The sequence below is a fragment of the Oncorhynchus nerka genome, linkage group LG22, assembly GCF_034236695.1.
Source record: "Oncorhynchus nerka isolate Pitt River linkage group LG22, Oner_Uvic_2.0, whole genome shotgun sequence".
Classification (NCBI taxonomy): Eukaryota; Metazoa; Chordata; class Actinopteri; order Salmoniformes; family Salmonidae; genus Oncorhynchus; species Oncorhynchus nerka.
Window position 1 is genome coordinate 81,168,635 of NC_088417.1, and position 24,536 is coordinate 81,193,170.

Here is a 24,536-nt window from a genome sequence, read left to right on the forward strand (position 1 = left end):
ATGCCAGTGCGAATGCCAGTGCGAACCACCAGGTTGATGTACAGGGGAATTTGCACTATTCCAGATATCCTGTCATACCGGACCCCCATTAACCTGCCCGAGGATGAGGTGGAAGGTGAGTCATGATTGTTATATCTACAGATGTAGGATCTTAATTTGATCACGCTGTTGTTGTTGAGAATTTTCCTGCACAGCAGGAAATACAAACCTATAGTGTATTTGAGGTTAAAAAATGCTTATGAAGTTTGAAATTTCCACTTTGAAATTTCAGACTTGACTTGCACTTGTAAAAAAAAAAGATCAACCCCTACAAAAATGTCCATTATTGTATCAACAAAAAATTTATCAACCCCTAAAAACATGTCCATTAACTATAATAATTTATATTGCTGTTGCTGCTGTAGAAAACTGTCTCAAATTAAAATCTTACATTGTATTGTTTCATGTCTTGCCTAAATCCATTCTGCATGTGGCAGATCGATCCAGCCAGGGTAAGAGAATGACCTTAGACTTGACCATAAAATGAGTCACATAAAATGAGTCAGCAAGTTGGAGAGCGCCTCACAGATACGGGGCTAAATGTTTGACATCAGAATGGTCTCAAGCAAGAGCAGCAATTACAACTTAAATGTACTCACATTTTTGGGCCTGCCGTAATATTCTCTATTTTGGTGATAAAGCCAGAGAAGCCGGTGTTTGAAGGATATATTGGCACGGGTGTTGTTAGGTCCGAGATTAATTTGAAAGCCGGCAAACCGTGGCAATATATTCTCCAAACACCGGCTTCGAGGGAATTATACCTTTCATACAACGGGTTACCAACATGTTGAAATAATGATTGACATATTTTCATTAAAAGCTTAATTTTGATGAATTTATTCAGTCTATTTGTTCAGTATCTATGGATGTGACCCAGTCGTTAGTTCTAAATGTTCCATTGCCATATTGGCTGGCAACGTTCTTATCCCTTGCTTGATAGCTAGCCAACTATAATAACAACAAACTAGCCGCATTTGCATTTGTTTAAGCTGTAATCTAGTGACATTTATTTGGATACATCCATAACAATGAGCTAATTTCAAGGCCTACCTTCAAATTCAGTGCCTATGCTTGACATCATGGGAAAATCAAAAGAAATCAGCCAAGACCTCTGAAAAAAATCTAGACCTCCACAGGTCTGGTTCATCATTGGGAGCAATTTCCAAACGCCTGAAAGTATCACGTTCATCTGTACAAACAATAGTACGCAAGTATAAACACCATGGGACCACACAGCGTCATACCGCTCAGGAAGAAGATGCGTTCTGCCTCCTAGAGATGAACGCACTTTGGTGCAAAAAGTGCAAATCAATCCCAGAACAACAGCAAAGGACCGTGTGAAGATGCTGGAGGAAACAGGTACAAAAGTATCTATATCCACAGTAAAACAAGTCCTATATCAACTTAACCTGAAAGGCCGCTCAGCAAGGAAGAAGCCACTGTTTTGTAAATGACATCGCCGAAGTCGAGGATCGGTAGGATGGTCAGTTTTACGAGGGTATGTTTGGCAGCATGAGTGAAGGAGTGGTGGGGTCGCCTAGTGGTTAGAGTGGTGGACTTGTAACCGCAAGGTTGCAAGTTCAAATCCCCCAGCTGACAAGGTACAAATCTGTCGTTCTGCCCCTGAACAGGCAGTTAACCCACTGTTCCTTGGCTGACATTAAAAATTAAGATTTTGTTCTTAACTGACTTTCCTAGTTAAAAAAAGGAATATTTGTTTGCGAAATAGGAAGCCAATTCTAGATTTAACTTTGGATTGGAGATGTTTGATGTGAGTCTGGAAGGAGAGTTTACAGTCTAACCAGACACCTAGGTATTTGTAGTACATATTCTACGTCAGAACCGTCCTGGACGGGCGGGCAGGTGCAGGCAGCGATTGGTTGAAGAGAATGCATTTAGTTTTACTTGTATTTAAGAGCAGTTGGAGGCCACGGAAGGAGAGATCGTACATTTTGGAGAAATGTCCTCTGGTCTGATGAAACAAAAATAGAACTGTTTGGCCATAGAGAACATCATTATGTTTGGAGGAAAAGGGGGAGCCTTGCAAGCCGAAGAACACCATCCCAACCGTGAAGCACGGGGTGGCAGCCTCATGTTGTGGTTGTGCTTTGCTGCAGGAGGGATTGGAGCACTTCACAAAATAGATCATCACGAGGAAGAAAATGAAGTGGATATATTGAAGCAACATCTCAAGACATCAGTCAGGAAGTTAAGAATTGGTCACAAATGGGTCTTCCAAATGGACAATGACCCCAAGCATACTTCTAAAGTTGTGGCAAAATGGCTTATGGACAACAAAGTCAGGGTATTGGAGTGGCCATCACAAAGACCTGACCTCAATCCCATAGAAATTCTGTGGGCAGAACTGAAAAAGCATGTGCGAGCAAGGTGGCCTACAAACCTGACTCAGTTACACCAGCTCTGTCAGGAGGAATGGGCCAAAATTCACCCAATTTGTTGTGGGAAGCTTGTGGAAGGCTACCGAAACATTTGACCCAAGTTAAACAATTTAAAGGCAATGCTACCAAATACTAACTGAGTGTATGTAAACTTCTGACCCACTGAGAATGTGATGAAATAAATAAAAGCTGAAATAAATAATTCTCTCTACTATTATTTTGACATTTCACATTCTTAAAATAAAGTAGTGATTCTAACTGACCTAAAACATGGAATTGTTACTAGGATTACATGTCAGGGATTGTGAAAAACTGAGTTTAAATGTATTTGGCTAAGGTGTATGTAAACTTCCGACTTCAACTGTATATCCGTAGAAATGATGCCAGTTGATTGATGATTTCGACTGGCTGAGAAATGCTGCCTGCCTGTCTGTCTTGTCCCGACTCCCGACACATTCATTATTATGGGACAGCAGGAGATCAAATTTGAATATTGAATCAATGTTGCCAAAGTCTGAGAGACAGACAGCAAGGTTTTTGCAAATCTCTGCTGTTGAAAACAAAATGTTAGTCTAAAAGAAATGTGAGATAATGTCTAGATGCTCTTTATAGTGGAGCTCTAGTATATAAATTGCCTGGCTGGGCTGATGAGACCGTGAATTGCGTTGAGTGGATTGCACAGAGTAAATAGGAATTTTAACATCATAGATTTAGCCGGTGGCAACTTGTGGAAACGACACCAGCTGGAATGCGGTTTTAATAACCAATCAGTATTCAAGATTAGACCCAACCGTTGTATAACATATGTTCTTGACCCATTAATTTGTACATAAAACAACTTACATGTGCACAACTGTTAAAATTGGGGGATCAAAGTAGTGTAACCTTTCACCACATTGGGTTGCGAGACATCAGTGGGCACCAAAGTGTTGTTATTGTTGTTAATATTGATCCTGTTTTGATGGTAGTTCCACCATTAGCAAAATAACTGAAATCCTGATCATTTAAATCCTTCATCCTGCAGCATGTGACAGACAAAGAGAATGGGTGCTAGTATGCATGCAAAACTGAATGTGTGCTATGAATATTATTATTCTAAGGCTTGCAGGCCTGGAAAAGCATGCTGAATATATAATAGATAATATTTGTTTCACTGTTGCTTTGAGTGTTGCTAGACAATATTTGTTTGAATATTGCTTGAATGTTGCTAGACAATATTCAGGTCTTTGTACTTCCATTTTTTGTTGTATTCGTTGTCTGATACTTTATTCCTGTATTTAATTATACTTAAATTGACTTCATGCAATCCTGTTTCACAGAAGCCTTGTTGGACCTACATGTCCCAAATCTTAGTTCTGTCAAGCAGTTAATGATCTCTCTCTCTCTCTCTCTCTTGCACTCTCAATATTCCTTCTTTATTAATATATCTTGCCAAACATGGGTGATTCAGACTGCTTGTGAGTAAAGATGTGTATACAGATTTATCTCTCACAGCAATCACTCAATTCACTCCATTATTCTGATTCATATGTATTGAAGCCCCTGCATATTGCTTACTGCAAGCTATTTCCTATACAGGCCACCCAGCATCCACAGACTTTATCTATCTGTTTACTCTAATAACTTTTCTGATTTAATTCAGTAAGGTTATGACTTATCATCAACAGAGTAGCTGCGGATCTTACTATTCGGGACCCTTCTTCCTGAAAGGTCCCGAAGCTTCTGCACATGTTTGGGATTCTATTTACGCACAGTCTCTGCTCTATTCGTAGAGAACAAGTGACTCTGGCGAATGGTGCTCATTTAATAAAGTTATATCAAAGCTGAATCAATTTCTGCAAGATCACATAATGATAGTATTTTACATAAAATAACAGAATATAATAGCATAGTCTAACATCACTGTAAAACAATAAAACACCACCTAATTTATTATGAGATTACAGCATGATGGTCTAATTTTTCTCTCATGTAGCCGAAACTCAACAGGAAGGCGATGCTACAGTTTATTAACACCATCTGCCTTAAAATTCAGTCACTTTACACAATTCAAAACAACAAAATAGCCTGCTTCGAAACAACACTATATAACTCAACAAGATCTAAATCCATATCCCCATGAAACTGATTGAGATAAAATGGTTGGTATGCAGATGCTGCATGGACGTCTCACCGGTTAAACCTGAAGAATTATCATTCAGGATTGACAGTGAGAAATGTGAAGGGAGGGTGACCACAAAAATGTGTGCATAAAGTAGAGGTAAAGAAACATGCGCAAAACGTGATTCGGATCTTCAGCTCCGGAACGGGATTACAGGGGAGCGGGATAGAGCGGTTACCTATGGATCGCAAACCATTAAACCCCTACAGCTCATCCAGAACGCCGCAGCCCGTCTGGTGTTCAACCTTCCCAAGTTCTCTCACGTCACCCCGCTCCTCCGCTCTCTCCACTGGCTTCCAGTTGAAGCTCGCATCCGCTACAAGACCATGGTGCTTGCCTACGGAGCTGTGAGGGGAACGGCACCTCAGTACCTCCAGGCTCTGATCAGGCCCTACACCCAAACAAGGGCACTGCGTTCATCCACCTCTGGCCTGCTCGCCTCCCTACCACTGAGGAAGTACAGTTCCCGCTCAGCCCAGTCAAAACTGTTCGCTGCTCTGGCCCCCCAATGGTGGAACAAACTCCCTCACGACGCCAGGACAGCGGAGTCAATCACCACCTTCCGGAGACACCTGAAACCCCACCTCTTTAAGGAATACCTAGGATAGGATAAAGTAATCCTTCCCACCCCCCCCCCCCCTTAAAAGATTTAGATGCACTATTGTAAAGTGGCAGTTCCACTGGATGTCATAAGGTGAACGCACCAATTTGTAAGTTGCTCTGGATAAGAGCGTCTGCTAAATGACTTAAATGTAATGTAAATGTAAACCACTGCCTATCATTAATGCGTTGGTGATGCAGGGAGGGGACATATAGAATCAGGAGAAAGATGATATCACCAAGTGTAACTGTGTAACAGGATAAATCCAAAAATGTCACCAGAATTTCCTAGGAAATGCAATCAGATTTTCCTGAGAGCATGTACTGTAGCTAAAACAAGCCGAAGTGTTCAAAACGTACCCCTACCTAAACGTACAAATTACCTTGACTAACCTGTACCCCCGCGTATTGACTCCGTACCGGTACTCCCTTTATATAGCCTCTTCATTGTTATTTATTGTGCTACTTTTGATAGTTTTTTACTTTAGTTTATTTGGTAAATGTTTTCTTAACTCTTTCTTGAACTGCATTGTTGATTAAGGGCTTGAAAGTAAGCATTTCACTGTTGTATTCGGGGCATGTGACAAATAAAGTTGGATTTGATTTGAATATAATCTGTGTATGTCTGTTTTTTCCAATTTTGAAACACAGAAAACCAAGTACTTAGAATCCAAATAGAAGAAAACTATTTTTGCCAATGATTTATTTCTTTACACTTCCATAAAACAACAGTCATTATAATACAATGCATGTCCATTCTGACGTTAGAGGGAGGGTCCTCTAACCCTGAAGTAAAGGAAATGGTGCATTTCGGTCCATTGGTGTGCACTGTGTACATGGTATGGCATTGGAACTCACAATATGTGATGACTGCTGATGATGAGCATGACTCCTGGCTGCCAATTAAAAGTGAAAATATGAATGTCATTGACTGTTTTTATGAAGGTTGATGATTGACAGCAGGCGATGGTATGGGGCAGGGAGGAGTGTCTACTACTTGGAAGGACCAGATAACAATGAGAGAAGCTGCATTGTGAAATCTGAAAACAAGTGGTTCATGGAGATTTGAAATTGAACTAAATACATAGGAATTAAAACAATCAACAAAGGAATAAAAACCTTAGAGAAGAGTTAAGGATTGATCTGCATTGACACATCACAGTTCTAGTTGACCTTCGTTTGGCTATAGAGGTTGCAAATCATAGAGAATCTATGGGTTTGGGTAATATAGAACCTAGTCTTGCACAGGATATTTGGTCCTGGGTGACGAGATTATAGAACCCAAATATAAATATAGAACCAAATATAAACTTGAGACAATGCTTTGTCTACTACTCCAGGAAGAATGGACTGTGGAGTTGAGTTCATAAGGGATGTTTTCATTTTGAAAAGCCAAATTCTAAAGTTCACATAGGTGCATCTCAGCAGACGGATCATTAAAGAGATCTGGCATTGGGTAAAAAACTCAACCCTGCCAGAATATTGCAGCCTTCCTCCTGTCTGAAAGGGCAATTTGGTGGTTCCTGCAATGACAAGATACACATTCATTAGAATAAATGTGTTTTCATAAGTTTCCTGGAAGTTAACAATGGAGATTTTGTTGTAACAAAAAAGAGATGAAAATCAGATCAGTCTCGCCCTAAAATTCCATCATCGCTTTGAGCAATTCATTTGCTGTCAAACAGCTGTACATTTTTTGGTCCTGAATATGAAACTGGTATACTTTTTTATTCATCACAATTTTCTTTCCCAATTTTGGTCTAAATGTTACTTCAGACAAGTTCCCTACTTTCTCCCCCTTCCACTGGCTTCTTCCATTTTTGCGGTAATGCTGCAATTAGTTGGTTGTAATTTTGAGTAGAGCAGACATTTCCATATATTTTTGTTAGATGCATGTGTGACATAATTCACAGTCCTATTTATCAAATCAAATATTATTTCTCACATGCACCGAATACTTTACCTTGAAATGCCTACTTACAAGCCCTTAACCAACAATGCAGTTTTAAGAAAATAGAGTTAAGAAAATATTTACTAAATAAACTAAAGTAAAAAAGAAAATAAATAACACAATAAAATAACAATAATGAGGCTATGTACAGGGGGTACCTTGTACCGAGTCTATGTACGGGGGTACAGGTTAGTCGGGGTAATTTGTACATCTAGGTAGGGGTAAAATGACTATGCATAGATAATAAACAGCGAGTAGCAGCAGTGTAAAAACAAAGGGAGTGGGGGTGTCAATGCAAATAGTCTGGGTGGCCATTTGATTAATTGTTCAGCAGTTTTATGGCTTGGGGGTAGAAGCTGTTAAGGAGCCTTTTGGACCTAGACTTGGCGCTCCGGTACCGCTTGCCGTGCTGTAGCAGAAAGAACAGTCTGTGACTGTTTCTTCCTCTCACACCTCTTGACAGTTTAATACTTTCTGTGAAGTACCCATTATTTACTATTTTTACACCTACGGCTGCTATACTTGAACCCATTGTATAAGAGATTCACCAAAATGTAAATATTCCAGGCATTTATATATAAATCTCAATCGTACTTTATCAAAAGTATTTTCAAAGTCCGCTATGAATACCAGGCCTGGTTTTCCAGATTTTTCATAGCATTCTATTGTTTCCAGTACTTGTCTTATATTATATCCAATGTACTGTATCGTCCATGTAAAAAAAAACTGTCTGATTAGGATGAATAATATCCGACAATACTTTTTAAATTCTATGCGCTATGCACTTTTCTATAATTTTTTGCATCACAACACTGAAGTGTAAGGGGACTCCGATTTTTAAAAATGGATTGGATCTTTATATTTACCACTTGGGTCCTGTTTCAGTAATAATGAAATCAGACCTTCTTGTTGAGTATCTGATAATCTACCATTTTGATAGGAGTAGTTAAAAACATACTAATAACAGTCGTCTGAGTACATCAAAAAAGGTTTGGTATACCTCAACTGGTATGCCATCCAGCCCTGGAGTTTCCCCAGACTATAATATATTACACTTGATCTTTCTTGAATAAGTTCTTCCATTTCTTTTTGTTTTTCCTCTAAGGTATTCTGTGCCTCTATGGTACTGTTTTGGTTAGTATCTATCTGTACTGTTAGTCCCTCTATTTCCTTTCTTAATATGAATTATTTTGACTTAAATTGCTTTTGTTTTAAAAATGAGTATTGAATTTCATGGCCTCTAAAGGCACATTTAAAAGTGTCCCATACAGTAAGGGGATCTGCTGTACCTACAATATATTATGTCAGAAAAAGCCAGTTATAAATTCTTCTGTCCTGGTTAAAAACAAGCTGTCATCCAATAGACCTTGATAAAGTTCCCAATATCCTCGCTCACTTGGAAATTCTGTAAGAGAAATGTATATGCCAAATATTTGATGGTCCAACTGCATCCTGTCTCCTGTCAACACTTTTTTTTATACTTTTGGTGCTAGCGAAAATGACACAAGTATTCAATACTACTAACTTGATTGAGCCTCCACCATTTATATCTCACTAGTTCAGGATATTTAACCCTCCATATATCCACTAGTTCCATTATATCAATGATATTCATGATTTATTTAAGTGCAGAAGGGTGCTAGTTTGTAGTGTGATGAGGTTAAAAACCTCTTAAGGATCTCTACAGATCGGTGTCCCACCCTCTGGACGGTTGAGCTAATGTGTGCTAATGTGATTAGCATGACGTTGTAAGTAACAAGAACATTTCCCAGAACATAGACATATCTTATATGGGCAGAAAGTTTCAATTCTTGTTAATCTAACTGCACTGTCAAATTTACAGTAGCTATTACAGTGAAATAATACCAGGCTATTGTTTGAGGAGAGTGCACAGTTATGAACTTGAAATGTTATTAAATAACCAATTAGGCACATTTGGGCAGTATTGATAAACAATTTTGAACAGAAATACAATGTTTCATTGGATCAGTCTAAAACTTTTCACATACACTGCTGCCATCTAGTGGTCAAAATCTAAATTGCGCCTGGGCAGGAATAATACATTCTGGCCATAATTGACAGCATGGCCAATGTTGATTGTTTATAATTTTAAACTTGGAAAAAAGTCCCTTAATCCCAGATTTGGGACCATACAGCCATTGTCACTGATTCCTTCCAAACCACTCGTTGAATTTGGGATTTCCAACTTGTTGTGTCATATTTATGTCCAATGGCCGATGATCACCGCTACGTTTTTTCTATAATTTTTCTTCCTTATTTCTCTTCATATGACAAGTAGATTGTCAACTTGATTCATGATGATGACTGCTAGCTAAGATTGTGAAAGTATGATGTTGACATGATCGGTTCAATCAAAGTGATTTGACATCCTTTTATCTGTGGCCAATGACCTTGAGCCTTCTTGGATGGGCACTTCATTGGCAGCAGCTGATGGGATAGAATTTTCAATGTCTCCTCTTACACTTGGCAGTGACGTAAAGTCCCCATGAGTGACAGAACACTGAACCAATCACGGCGTAACACTCCGTATTTTCTGCTGGCTTTCCCCACCACCACAGAAAGCACTGACCTAGGCTGAAACACCTGCATTTTGGAGCTGCCTTTCTCAAGAAAACTAAAAAAAGACCATGTTTGTATGCGGGTTTATTAACTCAATGATACTGTATATATTATTTTTTACATTGTTTGCAAACTGATATGTGACACTTATATGTGACACCCCCCTACCCTTAAATACACTACCCTGAAACACACACACACACACTGGTCCCCCGTTGTGAACATTTTACCAAGCATCTCTGTGCAATCAGACTTTTTGATTATTTTGTCCCACCAGGGCCACGATAATTTGCCCCCTCTCTGATTGTGACCCCCTCCCCATGGGTTATTGCAGCTAGTGTAGCCAGTACCGCTACTACCTGTGTGGGGGCATCCCACCGGAATCCCCACCAGCTAGGTACAAGGTCATCAAGGTTCTCATTAGCAGCTTTGAAAAATTCCTTGTATATTATGCTCACATATCCGGGGGCTTTGGCTCTATTGGAGTCCGAGGCTGCCAGGCAGACTACTTTAGTGGGTCTCTGACCGTGTTTATCTTTCTGTCTTGGCTGCATATAGGCTACTTGCAGTAGGCCTATAAAACAGATAAGGATTTCTCCTTAGTGTGTGGGTCACTCAGGTGGGTGTCTAGGGTACAGGGTCGGGGACTGCTCCGTCATGATAAGAAAATAAATGAATAAACTATATTTATAATCTATTTTCAAATGTATATCCCATATCTGCACAAAATTGAAAGCTCTCTCTGTCACTACCCCTGCTCGCAGACACACATGGGCTCTGGCATTTGCAACAATTTTCCTTTTTCACTCACTTAACTCCAGACTTTTCCAAAAACATATACCGCATAAACATATACTCCATCTTCCATCACAATACACCCGCACATACCCACATACTGTGCCTTCTATGTCCTCTGTTAGCTGTGTTTTTTATCTCTACCATGTTGATTCCTACCTAATTTTGGACTTTTAAATACTTTTGTGTTCCAGTTCATTATATTTTAAATATGTATTATTTCAATAATTATCCTTTCTTCTAATGCTGTTTTTTAAAATCTTTTTATAAATAATATGAATAGAAAGTCGAATACAAATTATTTTACAACATGCTATCTTGAATGATATAGTGTATATATAGTTTATTTCTTTATCAATTGTTGTATTTTCTTGTTTTCCGTTTTTTCCTTGATGGATAGTAATGGACGTGGATAGTAATGGACGTTCCATTATTCAACTCCTCTTTTCGAACGTCTTGGAACAATTGGTTATCAATGTACAGTTTATCGACTACGAGAGCTACACATTTCCCTATAAGTCTATTCACCTTGAATACTGGGTACAGAACTTTGCGCCGTTCTGCAATTTCCTTCAGGAACTGATCATTCATTCCTATTTTCGTACCAGTGAGTTTTTTGCCCAGGCTTTTAACCATTTTAACCATTATTTTATCTTTAAGAATGCAAATTTGGCAACGATTGGGCATTCATATTGTTGTCCTCTCTATCCGAAACGGTGTACGCGTTCAAAAAAAGTTTGCAGTCTAACTTCAGTGTGCTGCAAATATTGCATCCAAATAACAAAGTTTTCTTTACTGCAGTAATTTTGCAGTATAACTGCAGTTAGAGTGCAGTAGAACTGTGCAGTTATTCAGTGCAGTTATTCTGCAATTACTGCGTCCAAAACACTACAGTCGACTGCAGTTACTGCAATTTTACTGCAGTTTTAAAACGGCAATCTTTTTTTGTAAGGCTTGATTTTGTCAACAGTATCGCATGGGATCTGTAGTGCTTCAAGGAGGAATTCTTTCCCCATACTTTCAGGATCTTACACCCTCATTTTCTTTAAGCACCAGATTTTCTCGCATGGATCTAGTCTGTATTCCATGTAAGGCTTCTCTTAGAAACATGTTCTCCTTTTTAAGTTCATTAACATCAGATTCAATAGTATTGACTGTACCTTTTAGCTTGTTTGTTTCTTTCTCCATTGTCGCAGCTTTTTCGTCACTCGTTCTCCTTTGTGTTTTTACTGACAAGTTCAAATACTCCCAATTTATAATTTCTTGATTTTAGCAGGTTGGTTTTCACTCTTACCGTACCAGGTGGTGAAAAGCAGGTGGTGTCTGTCGAGGAATCGCCTTGTTTTCTCTTGGAGTTTGGTTCTTAATTTTTTTCCCTGGTTCCTCTTTGACATGTTTTGATCTCGACTGCATGTAACGAATACGCTGGGAGTCCAAAAGCAGGTGCAGAAGGTGAGTTTAATACGGAACTGATACAAAAGAACAAACATGGGAAGCGTACTGAACGTGAGAGACAACCAATAACACCTAAGGACTGATGGTTAGTGGTTAGTAATGGTTAGTAGTGGTTAGTAGTGGCTCCAGCCGCAGGACAATGCTAGTCTGGGGGACGGCCCAGAGGGTGAGGGGTGGGCCGATCTGGATGGCAAGGGTGGAAATCTCAAATTATGTTGGGATCTAGAATGTTGTCCACTGGAACCCAACACCGCTCTTCTGGACCGTACCACTCCCAGTCCACCAGGTACTGTAGTCGACCCCCACAATGTCGGGAGTCCAGGAGGGATCTGACGGCATAGGCAGGGCTTCCCTCAATGTCCAGTGGTGGCGAAGGGATATTGTGGGGGATGGCATCAGCCAGACTGCGCGTTGGAGCCTCATGTGTGCAGCGGTCCAAACCTCCTCTGCATGCGAACCACTCGTCTGCTGCTTCGGTCAGACTCTGAATCCACGGTGCCAGGGCCGGCTGGTACCCCAGGACGCACTGGAAGGGAGACAGCCCAGTGGAGCAGTGACGAAGTGAGTTCTGGACGTACTGCGCCCAGGGAAGGAACCGGACCCACTCCCCCTGCTGGTCATGACAGTGACTCCTAAGGAATCTTCCCAGCTCCTGGTTGGTCCTCTCCACCTGGCCGTTGGACTGAGGCCGGTACCCGGATGTGAGGCTGACCGTGACCACCAGCTTCTCCATGAAGGCTCTCCATACCCGTGAATTGGCTGCCACGGTCGGAGATGATGTCCTCCAGAAGGCCATAGTGCCAGAAAACCTGTTGGAACAACGCCTCAGCAACCTGGAAAGCGGTAGGAAGACCACAGAGAGGGATAAAATGGCAGGATTTGGAGAATCTGTCCACAACAACCATAAGAGTGGTGAAACCATCAGACGGGGGAAGATCAGCAACTAAATCTATGGACAGATGTGACCAAGGCTGCTGTGGCACGGAAAGGGGAAGTAGTTTCGCTGCTGGAGATTTGGATTGGGTACATAGGGAGCATGAGTTGACATAGTGGGCGACGTCCTGCGCCAAGGTGGGTCACCAGTACTTCTCAGAGAGGGATTGGATAATGTGGGTGTCCGGCGGCGAGGGATGTATGTGCCCAGGTCAACAGCCGATTTCTCACCCCCGTGGGGACATAGGTGCGTTCTGGAGGGCAGGTAGCAGAAGCAGTTTCCCTTTCCAGAGCCTGACGAGGGCCACATCTACATCCCAAAACATGGGAAGATATAAAACATCAAACATGGGAAGCGTACTGAACGTGAGAGATAACTAATAACACCTAAAGACTGATGACAAATGAGGGCTAAGTAAAGGGGGAGTAATCAGGGTATTGATAAAGTCCAGTTGTGCCTAATGATGGGGCGCTGGTGTGCGTAAAGAGAGTTGCCAGGTGTGTGGAATGATGGGTTGCTAGGACCGGTGGTTAGTAAACCGGCGATGTTGAGCGCCTAAGCGTTGGAGCGGGAGTAGACGTGACACTGCGTTCGTAATATTTATCAATTAACTTTTTAGGGTTATTATCCAGTTTGAATGTTATTGCCCACGAGCAAATGGATCAGTTTTAAATATGTGGTCAGGTGTAGTGCTACTATTTGGTCCGTTTTAGAGATAATGAATATTGCAATTTCTCATGAGGCATTCTGCACCTCCATCTTCAGTCCGCCATCTGCTAAATAGTTAACCAAATAGACAGCCGGACAATCTCAAATGTCTTTTATTGTTTGCCTTATAAAGTAATTGTCTTTTGGCTGGGTGACTGGTTTCTGGGACTGATTACACTGTAATACTGCACAAGTTTCAATATTAAAAACCTTTGTGCTCCTTGATGATACTGAAAAGTGCTATAATAATAACTGTATCATGTACCATTTTCTCACCAAAATTGTTACAGTTGCTATATGACAGAAAAAATATTACCAAAATAATGCATAAAAAAAATATTGAAAAAATATTTTTAAATATGTGGTCAGGAGGTGTAACTATATTCATAATCATGAAACTAAAGGGGATTACAGCGAATGGCACTTTTTGTTATTCTTCCCAATCAATATTCCCTATGAACAAGAGTCAACACCTCAAAATAATCAGACTGAAACAGTTCATTCAAGTGCACCTCGACAGCTATGGCATAGTCAGGAAAGCATTTTAGGACTGCCAGTTCTCGCCCTTGAACAAGTCTGCCGAGCAAGATAAGACCACAGAGCACTGATTTCCTTAGAGTGAGATCCCATGTCTCAGTCTCCACCTCTCTTCCTGTTTCTCAACTCACAACTGACGGAGCTCACAAACGTTCTTTATAGATCACAGAATGTCAGAGAATCCCCCAGACACAAGACATTGTTGCATGACTCAGATCACTTTCCACTTTGTATGCAAAGCTGTCTTCATACATGGTTACAAATGGGAAGATAAGCACCTCATATAGAGATGAGGTCTCTGACTACTGTAAATCTGAAAATGAATTAGCTATTACATTTGATACAATGCTAACATTTGACAGAGACCCATAACCCTCTGTATGGCAACAATGCTCCCCATCAGCTGATTTACACATAATACCTAACACACAGTTGAACACACACTGGACTCTAATTGGGCTATAATAGAGTTCATATATAGGGTGTGTTCGTTAACTCCATCTGGCTATCTAATCCAATTTCAGAGCACTCTCTTCTGAGTGTGCCAGAACTCAGAATAACTGATGAATTTAGGAACGCTCAACATCCATCGAAAATGACCGGTGTCAGTAAACATCTGCAAAAAAAGCATAATTAAATTGTTGCCAGCAGCACATTGACGTGTTCTCTCATTTTATGTCTAGAAGTAGATAGCAAGCTAGCTAACTTTAGCCAGTTAGTTTGGGTGCTTGACTGCCGTTGTGAGGTCAGAATGCTTGGATCAACCCTACTCCTTGGTTAGAGCGTCCAGTGTGCTCACTAAATGTTCAGAGAGCGACAGTCTCTGAATTTTCAAACGGACAATCTGACAAAGCTCTGAATTTACACATGCCCAGAGTGCACTCTGAGCGCTCTCTTACACTCCAGTGTGAATTTACGAACGTACCCACAATAGAAAGAATCATCAGAATTATATTTCATTGAGAAAGCGTTGCCATAAACAAAGTGGCATGGCATTGTTTGAAGATTGTTTGAACAAATTAGAACACAGTAGTATACAGTGCTGTTCTCATCAAATACTGTTACCCTACTTTATGTAGGTGGGTCAATTCCTAGAATGGGGAATCCAATGCCAAATGTGGATATATGGTAAGCAGTGGTGTCCTCGTGGACTCACCAGCTGTTTAAATTAGTACCAGGAAGGCTTTTCCCGCAGTGTTGAATCTGCAGGGTCCCAGAATAGTGTGAACTATAAGAGGGTTTCCATCACCTTACCTCTTACTATGTAGTGTCCACCTCTGGTATATAGCGATATCTTAATTTGATCACTCTTTTGTTGCTGAGAATTTTCCTACACTGCAGGAAATGCAGATGGGCTTTGTGATTTACATAGATTCACTGAAAACCCACTCTAAAGCACGGTTATATTAACAGTATTACACTTTTCATTTAGCCTACTTTTGACCTGCTGATAGCCTAACCACCGATCAAGCAACATTATGGACTAAACATTCAAATCCTGTTGCTGCAGGATTATTTTGCTGTAACAATATAGGTCAAATTAAGTTCCTAAATCTGTAGCAGACAGCTTGTACTGCAATTGCCTTGGCACATCAGAAGAAGCAGAGTTTCCTGTTGAGTCTGTAAAGCTGAATAGATAACCTGGGATTAGTTATTTGTTCAAGCTGAATTATTGAAAATGTCATAACAAAGATCAAGTCATGACTGGAGATTGTGATAATTTCTTGGAGAGCTCCAGGCTCACAGTAAGCTATCTGAAGACGAGGGATCTCTGGAAACCCTCTCTCTCTCTCTCTCTCTCTCTCTCACTCTCTCTCTCTCTCTCTCTCTCTCTCTCTCTCTCAGCCGCAGTCTCACTGAATGCAGAACCAATGTCACAGTGCCAATTCAGTTATATTATGATAAAAAGACAAGCCTTTTTTTGAAAGAGAGAGAATTCTCATGAAATGGATGAGCATGTCGCTTAAAATTGAATATCTGACACCAGCTTCAGCAAATACAATTGTCAGTCGTTGGAACCACACAGTCTTGTGATTTCTCATTTTTGTTTGATTGTTGTCAGTCATTTGTTGGGAAAACATTGGGACAATGCAGAATATAGCTATATCACCCATACAAGACCTACCTGCAGAGTGAGATAGACAAGCAGAAAAAAACTGTCCTCCTCAGAGAGGGAAACTATGGTCCTGAGGCACTGGGGAGGAATAGGGCTCAGGCTCATAGGTGACCTTTTGTTCAGGGGGAACGGAGCAGACAGACCCCTGTAGAGGTCCCCTTTCAGGGCTGGGATCACTACACCAGAAATGGTTTCCTTCTGCTCTACAGAGCAGATTGACTGAGGAGATTTTAATACACCTCTAGATTGGAATCTTTTAAAGTGACTACCAGGTGGAAATGAAGGAATTGACTTATATCTTCAATAATGGAACGTTGTTCGGTGTGTGTTCAGAGTCCTGCCGCTGCTCAGGAATGTCAGCAATTCTACAGATCAGATGTGTATTGTGAGCATAAATAATGGTAGTCGACGTGAGAATTCAACTCCAGTCAAATATCTGCAGTTGTGCAATTACTTTGAAGAAAGAAAATGGACATGCTCACGCAAGGCGACGAGCTAGGCTTCGTAGTATTCCATTCTCAAAGAAACAGATCATGAATTTAACTCATTTGTTAACTAACTGTGGATTTTTAAACTAACTGTGGGAAACTAAGGTTTTGACTGACTTTGAAGAAGTTCTGAACATGTAAAATAAATGATATGCCAAGGGAGCTAAGGTTTTAAAGTATAACTCTTCTTCGAATAGGAGCAATTTGGTGGCCATAACCTTGACATTAAATCAAGGACTAAGACTTAAAACTACGACCTTCAAGAATCTATGACCTTCAACCTCTCTCACTCATATTAAGGATATCTGTTAGAGAGCCAATATATACTTGGAGCTGAATCGTAATATTCAGCATTGACAATTAACATATCATAACATCTATATAATATATGGCTGTGTTGAAAGAGAAAACAAATAGGTGAAAAAGTGAATAATCGCTGCCCCAATAACTCTCAGTCACTGTTGGCTGTATCTACAGCCACAACACTCCAAGGGGCATTGCATTTATCAGCTTGATGTCATCATACACTCAGTGGCCAGTTTATTAGGTACACCACCCCGTTCGCTCCTACAGACAGTGAGTCACATGGCCTTGGCTTGCTATATAAAGCAGGCAGACAGGCATGGAAGCATTCAGTTACTGTTCGATTGAACGTTAGAATGGGCAAAACAAGGGGCCTAAGTGACTTTGAGTGCGGTATGATCGTTGGTGCCAGTATAACAGAAACGGCCGGCCTCCTGGGCTTTTCACGCATGTCAGTGTCTAGGGTTTACTGAGAATGGTGCAACAAACAAATAACATCAAGTCAGCAGCAGTCCTGTGGGCAAAAACAGCTCATTGATGAGAGACTTCAATGGAGAATGGCAAGATTCGTGCAAGCTAACAGGTGTGCCACAAACAGGCAAGTAATGGGCGCAGTACAACAGTGGTGTACAGAACGGCATCTTGGAACGCACAACTTGTTGGTCTTAGTCACGGATTGGCTATTACAGCAGAAGACCACACAGGGTTCCACTCCTATCAGCTAAAGACAAGAAGAAGCGGCACGCGATTCCCAACACTGGACAATTGAGGAGTGGAAAACATTGCCTGGTCCAACGAATCTCAGTTCCTGTTGTGTCATGCTGATGGCAGAGTCAGGATTTGGCATAAGCCAATGGCCCCTTCCTGGCTGGTGTACAGGCTGATACCAACTGAAATGGCCCCTTCCTGGCTGGTGTACAGGCTGATACCAACTGAAATGGCCCCTTCCTGGCTGGTGTACAGGCTGATACCAACTGAAATGGCCCCTTCCTGGCTGGTGTACAGGCTGATACCAACTGAGCAACGTTTGAACACCACTGCATATCTGTAGCTGTTCTGGAGGCAAAGAGGGGTCTGACCTTTATTTAACTAAGCAAATCAGCTAAGAACACATTTTTATTTACAATTACAGCCTACCCTGGCCAAACCCTAACCCGGACAACACTGGGCCAATTTTACGCTGCCCTATGGGACTCCCAATCACATCCAGGTTGTGATACTGTCTGGAATTGAACCAGTGTCTGTAGTGACACTTCTAGCACTGAGATGCAGTGCATTAGACTGCTGTGCCACTCATGAGCCCCAAGTGGAGGGTTGTACTAGATGTGTGTACATAATAAACTGGCCAATGAGTGTATATCAACAGTAAAAGTTGGCAGTGTATGAGCTAAAAGAAAATTGTTCAATCCCACCCATTGACCAGGTGGAAGTAAGACATGTTGCTATTATAATAATATCATAAGCCATCAAGTAGACTAAAGCAACTTACAGTGATACATTTTACATGGGTGATACCAGGAATCAAACCCACAACCCCGGCATTGCAAGCACCATGCTCTACCAACTGAGCTACAGAGGACCATTGTGAGGCATTGAGAGGGGCAGAAAGATGTCTGATGGCCAGGTCAATGTGACCTCATCTCTCTGTCAGAGCTGATGGGATGTCAATCTGACACAGCTGAGAATTGAAATCGGAAGGGATACCATGAGAGGGAGAAGGAGGAGGATCTCTCTTTCACCGAAACAATAAAATAAAAAGGCGATACCCTGACAGCAGATCAAACAACCAGAGCCACGCTGGAGGGAGATGAAGTATAAAGTAACAAACATCAGCCTAGCTGTCCCCTTCCCAGAGAACACACTTAACAATGGCCGAAGGACTGTCCGAGGACTGTCAACACAGCTGAAGAAGATGTAAGAGTTATTGATCCACACATCATATTGTTAGAACTGAGTATCTCTGTGTATTTATTATGGATCCCCATTAATTCCTGCCAAAGCAGCAGCTATTATTCCTGTGGTCCAGCAAAGTTAAGGCAGTAAATAAAAAAAAATTCAATTACAATACATCCACAGATTTCACACTTTGTGCCCTCAGGCCCCTACTCCACCACTACCACATATCTACAGTACTAAATCCATGTGTATGTATAGTGCGTATGTTATTGTGTCTGTGTGTGTGTGTGTGTGTGTGTGTGTGTGTGTGTGTGTGTGTGTGTGTGTGTGTGTGTATGCACGTGTCTGTGCCAATGTTTGTGTTGCTTTACAGTCCCCGCTGTTCCATAAGGTGTTTTCTTTTTTTCTTTTTTATCAAACTTTACTGCTTGCGTCAGTTACTTGATGTGGAATAGAGTACCATGTAGTCATGGCTCTATGTAGTACTGTGTGCCTTCCATAGTCTGTTCTGGACTTGGGGACTGTGAAGAGACCTCTTGTGACATGTCTTGTAGGCTATGCATGGGTGTCTGAGCTGTGTGCCAGTAGTTTAGACAGACAGCTCGGTGCATTCAACATGTCAATACCTCTCATAAATACAAGTAGTGATGAAGTCAATCTCTCCTCCACTTTCAGCCAGGAGAGATTGACATGCATATTATTAATATTAGCTCTCTGTGTACATCCAAGGACCAGCCGTGCTGCCCTGTTCTGAGCCAATTGCAATTTTCCTTAGTCCTTTTTTGTGGCACCTGACCACATGACTGAACAGTAATCCAGGTGCGACAAAACTAGGGCCTGTAGGACCTGCCCTGTTGATAATGTTGTTAAGAAGGCAGAGCATCACTTTATTATAGACAGACTTCTCCCCGTCTAAGCTACTACTGCATCAATATGTTTTGACCATGACAGTTTACAATCTAGAGTTACTCCAAGCAGTTTAGTCACCTCAATTTGCTCAATTTCCACATTATTTATTACAAGGTTTAGTTGATGTTTATGGTTTAGTGGGTGTTTTGTTCCAAATACAATGCTTTTAGTTTTAGAAATATCATTGGATGTGGTGAAAATCTAATTATTATCAGAAACAGTTTATTACATTGAGGCCCTGGTATTTGTATCAACCTTTCTAATACTGCCAAGATTAGAGACATCCGTGAAACTACTTGGTACGGAAAGAGATAACCTTATTAATCTCCATTATACACAGGATGTGAAGGCTGAACAACTTTCTCATTCATTCAATCATTAATCACGATTTCCTTTGATGTGCTTTCTGGGAAACATAGCAGTTATAACAGCACTCACTGTAATTGTATTGTGTGATTTGTCTTGATCCTGCTGTTGTGTCCCAGAGCAGTAGGGTCAGTCTGACCCTGGCCACAGATTAGTCACAGGGACACATCTATTTCAGCATTCAGTACACCAAAGAGGTTCCGATATGCCTTTTATCAATTGCATTTAACAGAAGGTTAACACATGCACACAAGTGCTAAAATTATTCATCACAAAAAAGTCATTTGAGTGTAGGCTAATTGGTTTGCATGCTATTTCTATTGCAATTCTCCTGTCAAAAAATGAAGTTGTGTTTTTTTTACAGATAATTACTTCACTAGCATATTGTAATTCAGATCCCATACATATAACAATACAATATGTATTGGATACTTTGTATGTGATGTGAGTACAAACAAGCCATAGTGAAATCTGCAAATCCTTTGGACTTTGCCTCAACTCACTAAATATAAATAGCCGTTCAATTGTTATACTGTTTAAGTAACAGCCTCCGTGCATTATACATTCAGCAGGGGAATATAAAAACCAGTTCCTCGAAACACATTATCCACTTAATTTGTCATTTTCAAACCCCTTGAGTCTTGTTACAATTGGGTAAGTGCAATATTTAAAGCCTCTTTGTCACTGGAAGGACTATTCACCACCAAATGTGGATTTAAAGTGGCATTTGCATGGATTATGCGCAGGTTGAGTTTAGCGTTTGAAATTAATTTAAGGTGAAAGGAAAGCGGTATACCTCATCTGAGCACAGTATTGTTGAAGTTTGACGTGCTGGAATCTTATGACTGACTGTATGCACAATATGCTCAGTTTGTACTAGCTGATTCTGATCTGTTGTCTTTTACCCAGCCTGGAAAGAGGTCTCAAAACCTCAGTGGTGATACTGTATCTAAGTAAACTCCAGGTCAAGGATATTACAAGCCTTATCCAAACAAACATATAAAGCCCCTTACCATATTGATGAGCATTTTGTTTATTTGCAACCCTCCAGATCTGGTATGGAAACTATTCCTTAACCCCTAGCTACTGCTATTAGGCTTGTAGCCTCTCCTCTTGTGCTACAGTATTCTGTTTGAAGTGAATGAGATACAGTTGGCATCACAGATGTAAAATGTCAGTCCCTCTGCTGTTTGATGCAAACAAACACTCAGCCAACTAGCCGCAATAAGATATGAACATAACACCACATATTTCTCAGTCAGCATTATTTACGTGAACATAACTCCACATAACTCTCTGAGTCTGAGCATTATTAACACATCAAATCAAATCAAACTGTATTTGTCACATGTGCCGAATACAACAAGTGTAGACCGTGAAATGCTTACTTTCAAGCCCTTAACCAACAGTGTAGACTGTGAAATGCTTACTTTCAAGCCCTTAACCAACAGTGTAGACCGTGAAATGCTTACTTTCAAGCCCTTAACCAACAGTGTAGACCGTGAAATGCTTACTTTCAAGCCCTTAACCAACAGTGCAGTTCAAGAAGAGTTAAGTAAATATTTACCAAATAAACTAAAGTAAAAAATAACACAATATAATAACAATAACGAGGCTATGGGGGGTATAGGTAGAGGTATTTTGTACTTGTAGGTAGGGGTGAAGTGACTATGCAGTTCTCTATGAGTGGTTTGAGAGGTCAGGACAGCTCTGTTGTGTGGCGGGGAAATGTGAACTACAAATGATCAGTGCATTAGAAATAGAATATCAGACTAGTCTCAACCCTTCTACCCTCCATTTCCCCACAGAGATCCGCGAGGCCTTCAAGGTGTTTGACAGAGATGGAAACGGCTACATCTCAAAGCAGGAGTTGGGGGTGGCCATGCGGTCGCTGGGATACATGCCTAATGAGGTGGAGCTGGAGATTATTATCCAAAGGCTGGACATTGATGGTGAGTTACAAACATACGCAATTTTAAATTAGGTTTACTGGGATAATTCAAGATAAACCATTGGCCCCATTACATGTGTAAAAGTGTCTGGCTGACGAAACTACTTACTAAATATCCCCTCTCCTGTCCCTGCAGGTGATGGCCAGGTTGACTTTGACGAATTTGTTGCACTGCTTGGACCAAAACTTATTGCTGCTGGGATGCCTGATAAGTTCCATGGGGCAAACTTTGACTCTGTATTTTGGAAGGTAAAGTATCACTAGTATCACAATCAAAAGCCTCATCTGTGCAGTCTCATTCTCTTCTTTCTCTTTCAGAGTTAATTATGGCTTAATATTTCCTCATCAGAGTGAGATGATTTTCCTGAGGGCTTTTAAAGCTTTTGTGATTATAAACCACAGTCAGTCTAATTAGAATTACCATAAAAACATGATAGGAGCTAAATGAGTCATTAAAGAGAGGCCAATTCCACTGTGGTTATGAAATCACGTATTTTATTCCTAATTGCCATTGCAATCGTTCCCCTGAGATTCAAATTTCTATTCAATTTTTCCATGAGAGAGAGAGAGTAGTCCAGAGCAATGTTCAGACAATTAATACAAACATTTTCTTAGTTGATTTATTGTTTAAATTCTTCATCACTCCGTGATGACTGGATCATGACATTGGATGTCATAATAGTCAGGGGGCTGTTCATGATTTTAAACTTCATAACAGTAATTCCCATCAGAAGAGGCTGGTAGGATGAGCTACAGGAAGATGGGCTCATTGTAATGGCTGGAATGGAATAAAATGGAACAGAATCAAACATGTGGTTTCCATGTGTTTGATGTATTTGATACAGATCCATTAATTCCATTCCAGACATTACAATGAGCCTGTCCTCCTATAGCTCATCCCACCAGCCTCCTCTGATTTACATCCATGTGTCTGTGTAGAGATAGAAGCCCTTGCACCTCTTATAATTGTCTAACATAGAAATGCTCCCCTGTGTAACCTTGCTCAAACATTCATATGCAGACAGACACCTGTAGTTGTGGTCAGGAACTAAGTTTCCATCTAACCTTTTTAAGCGAGTAAAGTACATGTCGGAAAAATGTCACGACAGGCCTAATGGAAACATTTGTCAGGAAATGTCCAAATGTTGTCAAAACAAAATACAATAGACAATGCAATTGATTTACAAATATTTACAAATACAATTTGTGTCTGTAAAGTTGATTTTGCGAGAAATGTCGGTGGAAACGCTTATATGCACAAATATTGATACCATCATATCGAGGTAAATTTGGAGTCACATGATGAAATGTTGTGTGCTCCTCCCAGTATGACTCGTCGGGGAGCATGTAGTTTATTAGGCTACAGATGAACTTCACAGGGTGGTGAAAGTGTAAGTGGATGAGCTTAATGCTCCTTTCCAATAAATATTGAGGGTCTTATTCTGGTGACATGATGATCGTTGCTTTACTGCTGTTTGACAAATAAAAAATATTGTCGCTGTTATCCATAATAATCTCATCATGTAGACTAGCCTACCCGCACTGTATCTGTTGATAGATAGAGCTCATGTACCAAGACCAGAGTAGGCATGTGCTATTTAACACAACAGTTTTTGTGATAAAACTATTGGTGGTGTGGAAACATTTTGACACGATATATCAACATTTTTATTCGGTACATGAAAACGTGACTTTTTTTGGTGTGCATTACCTCGTCACACACTGATTGTTATCTGCAACAAGTACCTTTGGTGGAAACACACCACTGGTGGAACATTTGCATATTTTTGATGTGTATTTTTGGATATTCGCATGAAAATCTGTCGCCTGTTGGATGGAAACCTAGCTAGTGTTTGTGTCTGGTACTATCCCCCAGTGTGACATGTCGAAGCTAACGGTAGATGAGCTGAAGAGGCTCCTGTATGACACGTTCTGTGACCACCTCACCATGAAAGACATCGAGAACATCATCATGACCGAAGAGAGCCACCTGGACAACCAAGTGTGCCAAGTGGACATTGACAGTAAGAGCTTCAGCCAGCACAATCATGTTTAACACATTGCTGATAAATACAGCTATGCAATATTTCTAATGAGCAAAATTCATGCTACCGTCTTAAGAAGGCTTGTAATCGATGAAGTACAATGTATTGTGTACTGTTTTCCTGATAGATTTCTCTCTCTGTCATTGTCTCCCTATTTTTCTCTCTCTCTTCACAGCGAGCCCGACACAACAGGTGAAGCACACTTGTGTGCGGAAGAGTCTGATTTGTGCTTTTGCCTTTGCATTTATCATCAGTGTAATGCTTATTGCAGCTAACCAGATGCTCCGTAGAGGTATGAAGTAG

The 24,536-nt window shown here is 40.7% G+C and overlaps 1 protein-coding gene across 1 annotated transcript; it reads left to right on the forward strand.

The window, feature by feature from the left end:
* Positions 1–24,536, forward strand: LOC115104727 (calcium-binding protein 7-like). Its single transcript, XM_029626080.2, has 5 exons — positions 1–115; positions 22,046–22,189; positions 22,325–22,437; positions 24,065–24,212; positions 24,409–24,536. The coding sequence occupies exons 1-5, from the start codon at positions 1–3 to the stop codon at positions 24,534–24,536; spliced, it is 648 nt and encodes a 215-aa protein (XP_029481940.1).

Coding starts and splice junctions, on each gene's coding strand:
- LOC115104727 (XM_029626080.2), top strand. CDS start 1: ATGCCAGTGCGAATGCCAGTGCGAACCACCAGGTTGATGTACAGGGGA. Junction 22,190..22,324: donor CCAAAGGCTGGACATTGATG/GTGAGTTACAAA, acceptor CTGTCCCTGCAG/GTGATGGCCAGGTTGACTTT. Junction 24,213..24,408: donor GTGCCAAGTGGACATTGACA/GTAAGAGCTTCA, acceptor CTCTCTTCACAG/CGAGCCCGACACAACAGGTG.